Genomic DNA, 17389 nt, shown 5'->3' with positions numbered 1-17389 from the left:
AGAAACTGTAACTCCATCTCTACTACATCAGATCATCACAAAAGCAAAGCTGTAGTGGTTTCAAAGTACAATATAAATGGGTTGAAAGTTTCATATTTAAGCCTTTTAACAAATCCGTACTCGGACACAGATGAGCTTTTATAATCATTAGAAAGTGTACAGAAAGGGGGAAAAAAGGAAAGGAAAAAAAAACAAAAACAAAAAAACAGAGCACAACTGATGAGATAGCGCACCACACATCCTTTTTTGTCGTGCATGGCTGACTGTGGTCATTAAAAAAAACAAACAAAACAAAAAACAAAAAAGGAACCTGCATGGAGCAGGTGTCACTGCAGCAAACTGGGCAGACCTCCAATCTGATAATCATCAGGGGTTAGCTGAGGTAGGACAAAAGTTTAGAACCATATCCTATAATGGCTACATTTTCCAGACCAATTTTAAGCCTAGTCCCAGACAGAAAGCTTTTTTTTTTTTTTTAAGTTTTTTTTGTTTTGTTTTGTTTTTTTGTTGTTGATGGAAATATTTTTAGTGACTGTGCTTAATCTGAGCCATGGAAATGGGCTAAATGTCATAATGAAAAATTACTAAAAAGAAAAAAAAAAAACCCTAAAACTGATGAACAATAAAAGGAAGCCATTCTAAGAGCATGAATTTGAACTAGAACAGTCAGACATTTTTTAGAAGAATATTTCAGCTTTCAGTCACGCGGACTGTCCCATACAGGTAAAATACAGATAGCCTGTCAAAAACTGTGAGAGAAAGTTTGTCTTCAGGCAGACAGGAAACAGGGGGCCAAACCAGCCACTGGTATAGACAGTAAAAGATAACATGTATACACACAAGAGGTGGAAATACCTGCAGAAAAACATGAGTCACTGCTGTGCTTAACTTTTAAAAGCTGAGCAAATTCCATTTGCCTTCAGACATGTTTTTGCACATCAACCCACCCTAAGGGATATTTTTCCTCCACTAAGCAACGACGAGCATGTTGTTGCACACGGCCGATTATTAATGCTTACCATGCAACACATGACAAAAGAATACACAGACAGCCAGAAGGAAGAACTATATCATTATTGTTTTAAATGAGAGGGCTCCAGTATAAAAAAAGCTAACTCCTCCTCTCTACAGAGGACAACCTCAGTAGTACCATTATAGTAGCAAACTTCATCTGACTCCATGTGCATTTCTCTGGCTGCATGCCTCAAAGTTCAAAGAATCATTGTAACATGGCCTCTTTTTCTTGTTTGGTATGGAGGCTAACAAAAACAAATGAATGCAAATCTATGCATGCCTCTGATCAGTGCCTGCTGCTCTGTGGAGTCATCAGAGGTGCCAGCAAGAATCCAGCTTTCCTTGCAAAGCCAACAGCCACCAGACGTTTTTGACAAACTTGCTCACAGGTGCAATAATTGCAGTGAAAACCATGAACGGCTGGAAGATGTGACAAAACTCAGTGAAGAATGTGCATAAATGATTAAATAAGACAAGCTTTTTTAAAAACAAAAAAACAAATAGAGCATTTTCATGTAAAAATGACCATTTTTAGAAGCACATTACTGCTGTCGATATACAGGAGGAACACAGAAAAAAGAAACAGATGTAAAGAACCCAAGAGAAAATAAAGCTACAGTAAACATGACAGAAGATATGTGAGCAAAATCTCACTCTAGTTTCAAAAAAAAAAAAAGACTGAGCTCAAGCCGACATCGCAAACTTACCCTGCTGAAAACTGAACACCATAAAAAGGAAGTGTACAAAATGGCGCACTCCGGATATGGGGAACCTACACTGTGTACCTACTGGCGCTCAGTGCTTTTGAGTGAAACTAAGCCACAGTGCAATGCACAGAACCCCTTTAAAGTGGGCTTCATAGACCTAGAAGCTTAAAGAAAACCATCAGCATTAGCAAAAATAAATCAGAAGCCACAGAGTCAATGCTTTAATTGGAGCCTGACTGTTTAGAGACCCACAAAAAGTTTAGACATCAGTTTTAGTCATTACAGTTCTCAGCTGAAAGGGACAAAACCACAAAACATTGAAGGAAGTGACATCAGCAAGGCGTCCCTCCATGTGTTTCAACAGACAGGAACAGAAACTAGAGATACATACATGTGCATGCTGCTCACACACACACACGCGCACACGCACGCACTCAGACGGACTGCAAGCTTTTAAGTTTGTTAATGTCTCTGACCAGGCAACAGTTTCAACTCAGGTTCAGTCAATATTAACTTAGTGATCCGCATAACAACTGCAGCAACAAGCACCCCTCCCTCATCCCTGTGCTAGACGGGACTGCTGAATATAAAACTATCATCCCAGAGATTATGGTATTAAAAATCCTCTCCCGCATCCCAAATCCGGACATATTGAAGATTTGCCTGGGTAAGCTGCAAGGTAGGCAGCGCCCATCCCAGTGCCTGTCAGTATCCAAGGCACTGACCCATTTCTCAAGCAGGTTAGAGATTAACCATGCTGCATGCTACAAGCCAGGTCGGGACAGCTGGCTCAAGTACTTCTCCTCAAGACCTGTCAGCCAGAAAGCTCAAGAATCATTACTAAAATAAAAAAATAAAAAAAAAAACAGCCCAAAAAAAAAAAAAAAACATTATTTAAGGGTTTAAGCTCTGTCACTCAAACACAAATATATGTCACAAGACTTAACAACTGCAAGCTTTAGAGAACTTTACATGAGAGAAATGTAGGGCGACACAGAAGAAAAGATGCGAGGAAAAGACAGAAATAGAAGAAAAGCGAGAAGACTGAGAGCAGAACATATAAAGCTGGGAGGCAGAGACAGAGGTTCAGAGGGTACTACAGAGAGAGTGCAGTGGGAGCAAATCCCCGCAAAGGATTACTGTGCATCATTCTGTCTGTAGGCATTGGAGGGCAGGGATCGTTCTCTGTCACGCTTCAAATGAGGAGAGCAGAAAACAACCTGCCATAATGACTTTCAAGTCTTTTCAGTATGTGCTACGTTTTTCAACGCATGTTAAGCCAAAGAGCAGCGTCAGGCCAGTGTAAACGGCTATGCATGCAGCTCTCTTTGCAAAAGCAGAAGCTCATGCTGTAGAAGAACTGTTTCAGGATTCAAAGCATAATCTTCAAGGTGAGACACCACACCGAGTCAGACATTCCCAGAGCTAATGACAGCAAAGGCAGGATGTGAAAAATGATACACTTATAACTCTCCAGTGGTATAAGCAGAATCACTAAAGCAGCATAAGAGGAAGCCACTCCACTGATGTTTTAGTCACAGCATGATTTTTTCCCCACTTCAACTAGGATTTCATCACTACTGCTCTGGTACAAGGGAAGTAATAATATATAGATGTAATATTACAGCACACTTAACATGTTACGCATTTGAATAAGGAAATATAAGCATAACTGGGAAAAAATACTTTAAAAAATGTTCATATTGCTAACATTCCTTTCCTGAGACCTGCCTGCAGTTCAAATCTGGATGATATGACAATTTCCTGCTGAATAAAACAAAAGACTAAACTCCAAAAGCAAAAGAATTCTTTTAACAGAAGGAAACTCACCACAGTAAGCCACACTGTGGCCGAAGCGTTAGAGTTGGTTCGGCTGTGATGCAAGCCATGGTTCCCACCAAAGTGTTTCCTGATCTCTGCAGAAGAGTGCCTGAAACAAAATGTTAGAAAACACAGATTTATAAGGTTTTGTGTTCATGAGCCAGAGTATCATATTTGTGTGCTGTTTTAAAGGGAATGTTTGCTTTAAAACAAGCATTAAAAACTCTACAACCTCATCTTTCGTGTATAATTCCAACCACATGCACACATAGTGTATCTTAATGACAGATGCAACAGCACCAATTCCGCAATTGTTCTTAGTCGAATCGGCCAGCCATGGTGTTCCTATTCAACTATTGTTCACTCTCTACAGAAGCCCACCGCTGCTGGCTGTGTAAAGGCTTTGTCATGCTTGCGTTGAATGATATGGTGTCCCGCTGTAAGGGTCAGACCAAGCAGGAAATCAACATGACACAAGAATGGAGTACTATTCAAATATGTTGGGTAGATGGTGTTTGTGTTTGCCTGTAGCTTTTACCAATAAGAAGGGAGAACAGTGCCCTGATTTTCTGCACACATTCCATCTCCATGATACGGCCACTAATACACTAGTTACTTATTTCTAATTAATCCACCATATCACTGGAGCCCCACCCAAATCTGCGCAACAGCAGCTCAGTAACAAAACCCCAGTCTGTGTATGTATGTGTAAGTATATGTCATTTTGAGTTTTCTCGTGTGTGTCTTCTGTTAAATTTACTCCATTTTCTGTGTATTGTTGCATATGCAAGCGTCAGAAAGAGTTTATTGTAACACTGACGCACAGGGAAGCGTTAGAGGGCAAAGACTTGAGCAAATGGGTCACATTCCCGACTGCTTCGCCTGTGGTCAGTCTCACGGGTTCAGTAAGTCCCCTTGGCCATTGTTACAACATCGCTGTTACTAATTATCACCGCAAACTAATAGCAAATGCTGTAAAGGAATGCCCGTATGTCAAAACCACTGAAGCTACAGAATCATGGAGCATGCACAATATGATGAGCACTTTCATGGAAATTTCGAAAAAGAATTACAAAACAAAAGCTTAAAAACAAACTGGCATAATATGAATACTAACAACATGACACACAGTATTGTGCAAGGCTTGAGCCAAGCCCCATTTCTTTATATTTCCTCAGAAAATGTGAAATGGGTGCAGGGATGTACTGAAACACATAAACATGCATGTAAATACAGTACATCAGGCAAATCAATACATGGCATGAAAACCTTTATTCAATAATGTTGATGTCCTGGCACTGGGGAGGACGATCCATGACTGATGATGTTCTATTGTGTATTTTTCTATCCATGTATGCTTTTACTATACTGGCAATGTGTTTCATTGTAATCAAAAATGAAGTTGTTGCCAATCATATACTTTCAAGATGGCATTACATGATGGATCAAAATCTGATGGTACTTTTCTGTGTTCATAATTCCACCCCCAACACCATGGCTGAAAAGCAACTCCAAACCATGACAGAGGCATCTCTCAGGCCCTCTTTGAGATCTTTACTAGATTTTTTCCCATTTCTTAAAGGAATTACTTTCAGATACTGTTCATCTGCTGCAGCTATTTTCCCCTAGGCCTGCCACTTCTTCTTTTGTCCTCCACTTGTCCAGTTTCCTCAAATATTTTAAGGAGGCGATGCACAATATGCCAAGCAACGCAAAAACCAAATTAATTTGTGATTCATCTGGTTCACTGGTTCATCCCCTTCCCCCCCCCAATCACCATCCCTCTGAAAATCATCAGGTAGAAGCACTAGACTACAAATTACTGCAAAACCAGACAATGTCAAAAACAAAACAAAACACACAAACAAAAAAAAAAAAAAAAAAAAAAAAAAAAAAAAAACTTGGACAGCCTGGAAAACTATTGCTCAAGATCACTTTAAAAGTTACAAGAAAGTCTGGTTGCTTGGAAATAAGAGGCAGATTAAGACTTTTGAACTGTACTGAGCTAACAACATGACATACTATGATTATGAATGTGTTTACTATACTTGAGCCAGCCTGTTTCAGTCATGCTGTTTATAACACGTTCTCCTCCCCCTCTAAAGCACATAATATGCTGAGTCAATAAAATAACCGAATGCCAGAAAAGGTCATGGCATGGGTGGGAAAACAGTATACAAATTTACACAAAGGCCAAAGTCCAGCACTGCAGCAGCATTTTTATTTAAAGCCATAGCTAGCTGCTCACAGCCATTAAAACAGAGTTTTAAGAAAGTGGTGCTGCACAATAAGTAAAAAAAATTAATTGTGTACATTAAAAAACAAACACATATTGCAGCAATATGCTTGTAAAATAATCACACGAGGCAGATTAGAGGACACACACCCACACGAACAGGTACAGCTGATCAATTGACCAGATTAGCAACAGCAACACCAATGACATGCAAAAAAAAAAAAAAAAAGCTTTCCATTCATGGTTTAAAATATATTTTAACCACTATGCAAGTCAAAATACAGCTGCGGCCTGATTATAGTCTACAAAGTTACACACACATATCATAAAAACGCTCACACCTCATGTCTGCTCAGTATACGCACACAATCATATGGCGGTATCTAGTGAACAAGTGTAGAGCAGTATGTTTGTCCCTCGCAAGATAACACGGTGGACACTGGTTGTGGAGGACTCTCGCATACACACCTTTACCCTGTACCTCCATATCAATAAACTAATCTCTGTTCGCTCTCCTTAAAGGGAATGTGCCAGGTTACAGTTTTAGTATGTAATATATCAGAACTGCATACACTGGCTGCAGTATAATAAGCTTTAAAAAAAAAAAATCTATTTGTGGAGACCTAAGTGACACACACACAAAAAGAAATCACCCACCTCAAATGCCTCTTCTTCTGTCATGTTTTCTCTTTGAAATCAGAATAAGCCACTGTTGAGATTTTCATGACTGTGAAGCACTAACTATACAAAACTAATAAAAATCCAATAAGGCTGAGGCTTTTTTGTCCAAAAGCAGATTCTCTGGTGGGTGTATTGAGTTTATACCCAAGACGATATAAACTCTGTAATAACCCTTCTCATTACATGAGACTTTATAAAGACATGCCCATAACCACTCTAACTTGTGCCATTTCTACATATCTTCCATTGGTACTTTCTAGCTCATACAACCTAATAACACATACTATACATAAAGTATAGCTAATATATGCACATGGGTCCATGTGCTACTACGTATTCACTGATACAGATTAAGTGCCCATCTATAAAAAGACAAGGCAAGTAAAACAGTATTCAGATCCAAGCAGGCATTTTTTTTTTACCACTACACAAACAGCTTGACACAGCAGACAGCATCTGTGTCTCTCTTCAGTGGTGATGGGTCTTGGCATCCTTTGCTACATAAAACTAAAGCTGCTTTTGTTAGGAAAGACAAAAACAGAGCTTTGGAGTTTGGTCATTTAAGCAAAAATAACACCAAAAACAGCTTGCATCACCGATCTAGCAAAAACTGGTATCTGATTGTGGTTTTAGTAAGAAGTCATAAAGACACAATTCCTGGAAAAAGGAATGACTTCTTGTGGATCAACCCAGAGACAAAACTTTATAAAGGGAGAAATATTTGATTTTAAGCAATACTTGCCACTACTGGAAGCACTGCAAAGTTCATGAACAGCGTTGAATAAAAGTCAAGACTCTAAGAGCAAAAACTGTTCACTGTAGGACCTTTCATCAAATCTATCAGATCCTGTTGAGTAAAGAAAAGTACTGAAATAGCTTTGGTTTAAACCAGCTTCTCATACAGAACTGCAAGCCTGAGATCTCTGAGAATACCAACAGTGGTGCTGCCAAACTTCCACTGTGCTCTTATGTCTTGCCCTAAAAAAGTAACCAGACACTAGATCATCTTTAGACTCTTTGTTACTAGCAGCCTATATCAATATGGTGTGCACTGTAAGAACTGAGGAAACCAGACAATTGGAGGACAACTGTGGCAGACATAAAACTGCAACAGATGAACAGTATCTAAAAGTCATGTCTTTAATAGGACTCAGACTATATCTGATGAAGCCGACGCGCCATCAGAAATAGTCTCAGTGGAAAGGTAGCTGACAATCAGTGATGACAGGTTTTTATAAAGTTTTGAATGCATAATAATGACTTTCGGTTAGAGTCATTGTCAGTATGTACAGAGAAGGTGAGGAAAAAAGTAGTGTCTACAGCCATCTGTAAAACAGTGCAGACTCTGTCATGGTTTGTGCATTTCAGCTAATGGTGTGAGATCTTGTCAAAATTATTGGAATTATGAACTAAGAATCAGATTTGATCCACCGTGCAATACCAACAGGGAAGCATCTGAGTGGCAACAGCTTAATTATGATACCAATGTAGGTTGCCAAATTAGTGTGGAAGAGCGAAAATGTCTGCATATTGTGTGCTTGTGTTTTATGTTGATGTGATTGTTTTCATGTGGCGTGTACAAATGTCTGACTTCCACTGCAAGCCAATTTCCCCATAGGGACAAATATATGTGTTACTCGATCAGAGCCCAAACCTCAACATTACTGAAGCAGTGATGATGACTGAGAACGGAACAACAGGCAGCAAAGATGTTCATGCCAAATATTGACTTTCCAAGTTCTTAGAATTGTACAATATGTTTATTTGCAGATGTTTCAATAAACCTCTGCACCCATTTCCCTAGTAAAGTTTAAAGAACTAAAGGCTGATTCAAGACCTTTCCACATTACTGTATATACCTACTTTTAACCTTAGCTAGATCCTTACAATACATTTTCATTCACCTACTCACACAAACTCTCAGCCACCACCATCATGTAAGGTGCCTGGCTCCTACTGGGGTGAATTTATGGATGCCAGGAATCAAAAGCATCCAAAAGACTCCAATGTTTAATCATTCACCATTTCCTATTTAATCCACTCTTGGAGAAATCACGCACCTACAATGGTGTGAAAAAGTGTTTGCCCCCTTCCTGATTTCCTCTTTTTTGTATGTTTGTCACTCTTAAATGTTTCAGATCATCAAACAATACATGGGCCTGTGTGAAAAAAAAGTGATTGCCCCCTAAACCTAATAGCTGGTTGGGCCACCCTTAACAACAACAACAACAACAACTGCAATCAAGCATTTTCAATAACTGGCAATGAGTCTTTTACAGAGCTGTGGAGGAAATTTAGCCCACTCATCTTTGCAGAATTGTTGTAATTCAGCCACACTGGAAGGTTTTCGAGCATGGACTGCCTTTTAAGGTCATGCCACAGCATCTCAATCAGATTCAGGAAAGAACTGACCTAGGCCACTCTAAAGTCTTTGTTTTTTTTAAGCTGTTCAGAGGTGGACTTGGTGGTTTGTTTTGGATCATTGTCCTGCTGCAGAACCCAAGTGCGCTTCAGCTTGAGTTCACAAACACATGGCCAGACATTCTCCTTCAGGATGTTTTGGTAGACAGCAGAATTCAGCAAGTCTTCCAGGTACTGACGCAGCAACACAGCCCGAGGCCATCACACTACCAGCACCATAGTTTACTTTTGGTATGATGTTCCTTTCCTCAAACCTTCCAAAAAGTTCTTTTTTTTGTCAAATGTGAAACAAGCCTTTGTGTTCTTTTTGCTCAGCAATGTTTTGCGTCTTGGAATTCTGCCATGGATGCCATTTCCATAGTCCCTCTCTTTTTTTTTTCCTTTTTTAAATTGTGGAACTATGAACTCTGACCTTAACTGAGACATGTGACGCCTGCGGTTCTTTAATGTCGTTCTGGGTTCCTTTGCAACCTCCTGGATGAGTCGTCGTGGTCTTGGAGTAATTTTGGTAGGCCGGTCACTCCTGGAAAAAGCTTCACCACTCTTCCAAGTTTTCTCCATTTGTGTATAATGGCTCTCACTTTGGTTCAATTGAGTCTCAAAGTTTTAGAAACTGATTTGTAACCCTTTCCAGACTGATAGAGAGTGACTTTGTTTCTCAGGTCTTTCTTCAGATCGTGGCATGATGTGTTGCTTTTCAAGATCTTTTAGCCTGTTTCACTTTGTCAGACAGGTTCTCTTTAAGCGATTTCTTGATTCAGCAGGTCCGCCAGTAATCAGTCCTGAGTGTGTTTAGGGAAACTCAGCCTTACAAAAATGTGGTTAATCAAATTCATGATTTAACAAGAGAAGCAGTTACTTTTTCCACACAAGACCAGGTAGGTTTGGTTAACTTTTCTCCCTTAATTAAATTTAAAAACTGCATTTTGTACTTACTCTGGCTATCTAATATTAAAAAAAATTTCAACTCAATTTCAGTTCAATTCAATTATATTTACAGTATTTACATAGTGAGTGAGAAAGGTGACTGAAGAAGAAACACTCAATGCATCATGGGAATTCCCCAGGAGCCTACGCCTATTGCAGCATAACTAAGGGAGGATTCAGAGTCATTCGATCCAGCCCCAGCTATATGCTTTATCAAAAAGGAGAGGGTTTTTTGATAAGCCTAATCTTAAAAGTAGAGACGGTGTCTGTGTCCCAAATCCAAAGTGGAAGCTGCATGGTTCCACAGATGATCTGAAACATGCAAGTATAACAAATATGCAAAACACTAAGAAATCAGAAAGGGGGCTAATACTTTTTCACGACTGCTAATTTTGTCATGATTTTGCATAATTTTTGGCAACTCTGGGGTCATAAACCTCCTTTACTCTACATTTCATTGTGTAATTATAAGCAGAAATGAAAAAGAAAGCATTTGAGGTGCAATGCAGTACAAAAAGCAGCAAAAAAGCAAGGTGGCAACTTAAAAAAATAATATAAAATATTTTTTTAAAAATCTAAACGTAACCTATGACTTCGCCATTATATTGCCTGAATTACTGTATATATATTCAGTTTTACAGTAACCAGGTTACCACAGTGCATATGAAAACATTGTTTGAGTTTCTATGTAACTTAATATCTTTGAGTAACCTTATTGTGTGTGTTTGTAGTGTTACTGACGGACACATAAAACATGCTTATAGGCTTTTTAGATCACGCTAAACCTCAATTAAAAATTCTCATAAATTCTCCTTTTGGGGACATGACATTTGAATCACTATTAAGAAAGCATTTTCCTAGCAGAACACAAAGCCTGAAGACAATCATTAAAAGTAGTTTTCTTTGCCTTTTTTTCTCCCCAAGTGATAATTTTAGAAAATTTAATCAACACTGATGAGGATGGCACTATCAAAACAGCTGCTCCCCGGGAGTCAGCATGAAGCCACTGTTGAACTGCTGATGAGAGATCAGGCTCAGTGCTAAGACACAACAAGCCTCACACTATAATCATGTTATTTGTTAGTAAAAGGGCTTAAAATGCCTCACAAGTCATACTGTGCAGACAAAATACTGCAATTACAATAAAACCCTAGCTTACCATCATTAATCAGCTTTGATATTTTTCAATTATAAACACAGTTGATTAGTTCATACCTTATTAGACAAAAAAATTGGTGAATGATAACATGCTTGAAAAATTAGACATTTACAGTCTGTAAGACACTGAGATAGACTTCCTTGATGGATCAGCTGTTACGATATTGTCAGCATTATTTACACTGTCATACTATAATAATGACATCATTGTTCTTAAGAAAAAATACAGCAAGGCTAAATATCTTATCATTTATCAGACATAAATAATTTTTGTTGAAGCTGCTTTGTGGGTTAAATATATACACAAGATGTCAGGTACGCCCCTCATTGGTCAGTAAACAATGGGTTACTTTTATCAGATGACACAGGGGAATTATAGAGTACTGTAAAAAGTCTCGGGCTGCCCCTGTTTTCCTTATATTTAGCTTCCAAGGAACCAGACTTTCTTGCAGTTTTTTTAAATGGTCTTGAAAAATAGCTCTCTAGGCTTTCTGAAGGTCTTTTAAACCTTTTCTTTGGACATTATCTGCTTTTTCAACAGTTTTCAATCTATTTCTTTTATCTGAACATTTTCAGCAGAAAGTTTTATTTGTTGACCCACTTAACACTGATGTAAGAATCATTCGAACATACGTACCTAACTCAAGAGACCTTAAGTTGTGCCTACACATAATAGACAACTTAGGAATTTACAGTAAAGAATGTGCAAATAGCAGAAGAGATTATAAAGATCCTAAGTTAATTTGTAAATTTTGTAGTGACCTGTAAATTGTAAATATTGTAAAACTTTTTTCTGTCATTTAATGGTCGGGCATTGTACAGCTACAAGCATTTCACCCCCATGTCATACTGTGTATGGTTGTGTGTGTGTGACAAATAAAATTTGAATTTGAATTTGAATTTGAGGAAAGACTCAATCTTTTGGGTACTTTATTACTCACAGCCTGTCAGAAAAACACCAAATCGTTCCCAGTTCTTTAGTTGAATCTCTCAAAAGCACAACAGAAGAAGCTTTTAGAACTATTTACAGCAGATAATGACTTTCAAATACTGTTTAAGTCCTTGAGTAATAGGAAATAAAATTCAGCAGTCAAGAAGTCATTCTTAAGCAAGGGAAACAAGGAGAAAAGGCCAAGTGATGACTCTAAGTTTTAAAGTTGTGGTTCAAATGGTCAACATGCGCAATATGTACAACAGTGCCTGTAAAACATGGTGGAGGCTCTGTCATGATTTGGCACCGAATTTCAGCCGGTGTTAGAGATCTTGTCAAAATGGTTGGAATTATGAACACAGAAAAGCACCATCAGATTTTGATTCACCATGCAGTACCATCTAGGAAGCATCTGATTGGTGACAGCTTAATTTATCAGCTTTGACAATAATACCAAACAAATAGAAAACTCTGAGTCATGGATTGGCCTCCCCAGAGCCTAGACCTCAGCATTATTGAAGCAGTGTGTTATTATCTTGACAAAGAACAGAATAAGAGACAACATCCAAAGAAGAGCTTCGAATGTCCTTCAAGAAGCCTGAAGAACTTTTCCCGAAGACTGCTAAACAAAATGCCAAGAAAGCTTGCTAAAGTAAGTTCAGGCTGTGTTGAAGAATAAAGGTGGACATACTAAATATTGACTTGTTAAGCTTAAGCTTAAACAAATTACTGTCCCAATTTTCCTAGCAAAATGAGGCTTGGCTCAAGACTTTTGTATAGTTATATTAGATCATGCTGGGGGAGAATTTCCTTATCTGTGGGCACAACAGTTGTGTAATTCTTGTGTAGTTCTGAGGTCCAGTTTTTGAAGGGATCCCTCACAAACATAGGGAGAACATTCAAACTCCACACAGGACAGGTGGTGGAAACCCAGGACCTTCTTGCTGTGAGGAAATACTGTTAACCCCCACACCACACCTACTTGTAGAGCAAGAACCCTTTACCCCAAAGAAGTAGGCCCCTTTTTTGTTATGTCATACATTGCAGGTCTCCACTTGCCATGTGTGCATATGGTGTATTCCTTCCAGCTTTTTAGAAATCAATACCCAAGTGTTTCTCAGACAGAGTCTGCTTCTACCCCCCTCCTCACAGCAACATCTCTGATCAATAAGCCCCAGAGATGGCAAATTTGATTACTCCCACCAAGCATAAAATCATCTATATTAGCAAGACATAGGTAGATCCTTGAACCTTTAAAACCCTCTCCCTCCTATCAGTGTTTTTCCTTAATCTGAGCAGGGGAGGAAACACAGGAAAACAGACAGAAGTGTGGTATAAATGACAAGAGCAGGAAAGCAGACCAAAGGGATGCCCCCAGTGTGCATCTCATACTATCATATGTCTCCAGACTTAATGGGCCTTAGTGCTATCAGCACAATCACGACTCAGCTTCCTGTCAAAGGGAGGCACGCACAAACACAGCAGTCATTTAGCAAGGCTCAGGTCGCAGGCAGGCTCAAAGCAAGAAAAACTGGCTGTAAGGAATTATAATTTCCAGCTTAGTCCGACTGCTTTATCTGCACACATTTAGCCAAAGTTTGTAGGAAACTGCTTTTTTTTTGACACTCCACTGCCTCATAACTCAGTGGCCCACCAACAGACAGGCAGGTTCACAGATGTCATTAGCTAAAAAACCCAGAGGAAATCAGATGAAATTCAATCTAGATCCCCCCCTCCTCGCTGAAGCGTATTGAAAGACAGAGGCCCAGCATCTACAGCTGTCCTCACACCTGTTACCATATGCTCTTCAGTCCAATCACATTCAATCTCGGAATATTAAATGTCCAGCAGCTACCTAGAGTCTATGCAAAAAAACTGGACACTCGGCTCATGTTATATTTTTGACTGACATATTTTCACTGCAGTTTTCCATTCCTCTTTTTTATATGCTTATGAAGAAACACACATTTCCTGATTTTAAACTGCCATTAGCAAAAAGTGAAGTAAAACCAGTGAGTGACTTAGTGTCCCAGGTCGCAGGATTTCCTTCGCACTCCATCCTGATAAGAGGTGCCAAGGAAGGAAGTCTTCATAATTAATATATAAAATACAAGTAACATACAAGAAGAACTCAGTAAATATGGAATTGATTTGTTGACATGGAAAATAACAGGTCTTACAGCTTACTAGTGCACAGACAGCATAGATCAGGTTCATCTTGTGACAACTGTTCCTCTTTGTTCATGTGAGCTGCTTATGTATGGACTATGTTGCCTTGCATGGCTCTCTAGGTTTTTTCCCCTTTGACATCTGACTTTAGCTTGCACTTTTTCAGACAAGTGCATTTGAACTTTAATTTCTCCAACAATTGTCCAAACAACTTTAAGTATCTTGGTAGCCACAATGAGTGCAGTAGTTTGTACTCATTATCAGATTTCAAAACCAACTCAGTTAGCAGCCAGTGTACTTTGAGCTCCTCATAGATTTGTATTAAATCTTCATCAGTGTTTTCAGCATTTACTTGCCATCCACTCAAAAGCATTTTCCCCTCACTATGCATTTTCCACCATTATCAATTTCCATGATCGACTTTGCTGTTCTCTTTTTCACTTGCATCGAGCACCTGTTTAGTCTTTATACTGACATCAGCACAAACTCAATCCCAGCCAGCCCCCCCCGCCCCCTAACTACAAGCACTTGAAAGCAAACATAACAACAGATATTTAAAGTATCTGCATCAGTGCCTTCAGTCTCGACAACAATAAGATTCTTTCAGGAGGATACAACCCTTAAGTATAATATGGGTTATAAATCAATGTGGTTATCATGTCACATTGAATAGCAGCAGAATATCCAAAATCTAATCACAGTGAGTGTTAATCTATTCCATCGTTGCTCTTTTACTATGAAAAGGTGCTACAGTACAGCAGCCACTAATCAGTGCCTCTCTGCTGGCTCATCAGTAGATTCAGGCTGTGACCCAAGATCTCTCACATCCCTTAGCAGCTGAGCTCAGCTCTGCTCAGCACATCACATCACAGCAAGTCGTCATGATTCCTCCTGGCTATTAAAAACAAGAACATGGATTTTCCTGACTAAGTGATTTGTCAATCGACAGTATCAAACATTTGGTGTAACCAGTGTGCTCATCTTCCACAAAATATGTCATACTATATGGCTCTTTAAGCGTTACACATATGAAAACTTCTAAAAGCTGTATATGACCAAAACAAAAAAACCTTTTCAGGGTTAAACTGATCCACACAAACTGACCTCCTCTACCATTTCAAAGGAGGCCCTACAGAACCTTATAAATATATTCCATCACAGTAGATAAATTGTGTATTTTTGTTAAATGACCCTACTGCACAGGAGGCATGGTACACAATAGACTTCCATGTACATACTTCCTCCACACCTGCTCAAGTGTCACAGCAGGAACTATGACCACATCCCTAGTCATTTATACAAGCTCTATGAGCTAGTCAGCCCTCCAAAAATACAGGAAATGGTCACATTAGTAACAGTGGATATATATAATCAGCATCCTCACGAGGAGGAAGTGACATAAATAATGTGCAAATCGTTTAGCTTGGTGATAAAAGCTCAGCATGCTGCTCAAATCTGACATGTATGTAAATAAAGAGCCAAGAAATAAACAAATTCATGCATGACCGACTGAGCACATGGCTGCCACTGTAAGCTTAACACAAGTTAATCATAACCTGCCATAAATTCTCTGAGCACTTAAAGTTGCAGTAAAGTTGGCTGTTTATAATCCTCCAGGCTGCCTTCTTTTCTCTTTTTTTCCCGGGACACAGTGAATCAACCTGCAGCATTGACATTCACAACATGTGGCTGCCTGCTCCACTCTGGACTTCCCTGAAGGGGAAGTAAGACTTCACATTCACTCCTAAACCAAACCAAATCAAATCAAACCAAACCAAACCAGTGCCCCCAATACTATATTATAATTTCTTTACATTTACCTGTTGATTTTCAGAGCGAAAGCCCGCCGATCTGCGCTGCCCAGAGAAGCCATGCGCGAGTCTGAAGTCCAGTCCGGCGACGGTGTCGCTGGTGGCTTTGGTGTTTTCTCGCGGTTTGGCACCGTCGCTCTCTCCGACGCACCGCTCCTCCAGCTTCGCTACAGCTCAACTGTCACAGCAACGCTCATCTTGGTTGCGGCGGCAGCAGCTTAACTGGGTGTAAACTTCCGCATTTAATGAGAGCCATCCCGTGGAGACAGAGGGGGAGAGAGAGGGAGGTAGACATCGACAGCGCGAGAGTGGGAGGGGATGTGATGGGACAGGCTGGATGAGGCGCGCGCGCTCCCTCGCTGCCGAGGTGAGCTTTAACAAGCGCTTTCCTTCAGTCTGTGTGTGTGTGAGAGAGAGAGAGAGAGAGAGTAAAGCGCTGACCACTTTCGGCGTGATACTCAGACTGAGAGGGAAACCAAATAAATACACTTGTTTGATAGGTTGGCTCTGTCCAAATCCAAAAACGTCAGATTCACTTTTAACCACGACCGTAACCACATGAAGGTGCTTTAACCCAAACCCTGGCTGTGGAACCCTGAAACCAAACAGAGGTGTAGATTATCTCTGCTATGCATCGTGCCACCAGTATGGTGGTGCACAAATCAAATCATCTGCTAAAAAAAAAAAAAAAAGAAAAAGAAGATTGCTGGTATATAAACTGTTACAAATGCCTCGCTGGCCTGTAACTTGCTCAAAAAAAAAAAGAAGCTATATTGGTTTTAATGAAGATTACTGAGTAGGTGCAACCATGTAGACTCATAAGGATACAGGAAAAACAGGACAATGTTTAAAACTAAGTAAAGAGCCATCTTAACAAAACCTTAGTAAGTTAAAGAATAAGTTGTTCTCTAGCATGTGGAGAGATAGTCTCTCACTAAGAGAACCAAGGTTACACCGTAACCGTATGTTTATTGTGACAGAAAGGGTTCCATTAACTATACTGCTTCAGTGTAACCAAGCTCAGTGCAAAGCACCTAATGTTCAAAAAGCAAAAAAACCCAAACAACAACAACAAACACATCATACACTCACATACAAAAAATAGGACAATAGGGATGACATTCAAAATAAACCAAAATTGTACATAAAAAAACCCCCTGACTTCTTCCACCTCACGGTATTAGCTTAAATCTGATAACAGTGCTATTTTTCCAACCTTTTCTCTCCCACTTCTTGCTGAAGTCTTATTGTATATCTCAAGTGTTCCTGAGTATGTAACCTCTAAAAAGTGTAATTTTTTTAACAACACATTTTTTGGGGGGGAGATATTTTTCACTATTCTCCATGTTTCATGCAGTGTTTAGCCACAAAAACAAGAAATTAATGAACAGCTGAACAACAACAGTGACTGAACACACTCCAGAAGTTATAAGTTCCTATGGGAGTCTATGCTATGGTGCCCTTTTGCTTGGTTTAAGCCTCACAAACACTGGAAAACACATCAAGGGGACGC

General features: G+C 39.4%; 1 protein-coding gene across 2 annotated transcripts in view; it reads right to left on the bottom strand.

Moving 5' to 3' along the window:
• The window catches only part of dock8 (dedicator of cytokinesis 8), a 56185-nt gene extending 39959 nt beyond the window's left edge, over window positions 1-16226 (bottom strand). The window contains exons 1-2 of one of the 2 annotated variants that reach the window (XM_084946504.1): window positions 15886-16226; window positions 3552-3651 (exon numbers count right to left, since the gene is read on the bottom strand). In XM_084946504.1, the coding sequence (XP_084802630.1) occupies window positions 3552-3651; window positions 15886-15938 (153 nt within the window). In that variant the 5' untranslated portion in view covers window positions 15939-16226. Of the gene's footprint in view, window positions 1-1721; window positions 2488-3551; window positions 3652-15885 lie in introns of those variants that run through there. The other variant, XM_084946505.1, reaches the window with a different exon arrangement.
• Between the last annotated feature and the right edge of the window lie 1163 nt (window positions 16227-17389).

This window comes from Perissodus microlepis, chromosome 12, assembly GCF_051167445.1.
Source record: "Perissodus microlepis isolate ML-2025 ecotype Zambia chromosome 12, ASM5116744v1, whole genome shotgun sequence".
NCBI classification, from domain to species: Eukaryota; Metazoa; Chordata; class Actinopteri; order Cichliformes; family Cichlidae; genus Perissodus; species Perissodus microlepis.
Note: the sequence above shows the minus strand (reverse complement) of the source record. Positions and strands in the feature narration are given on the sequence as shown.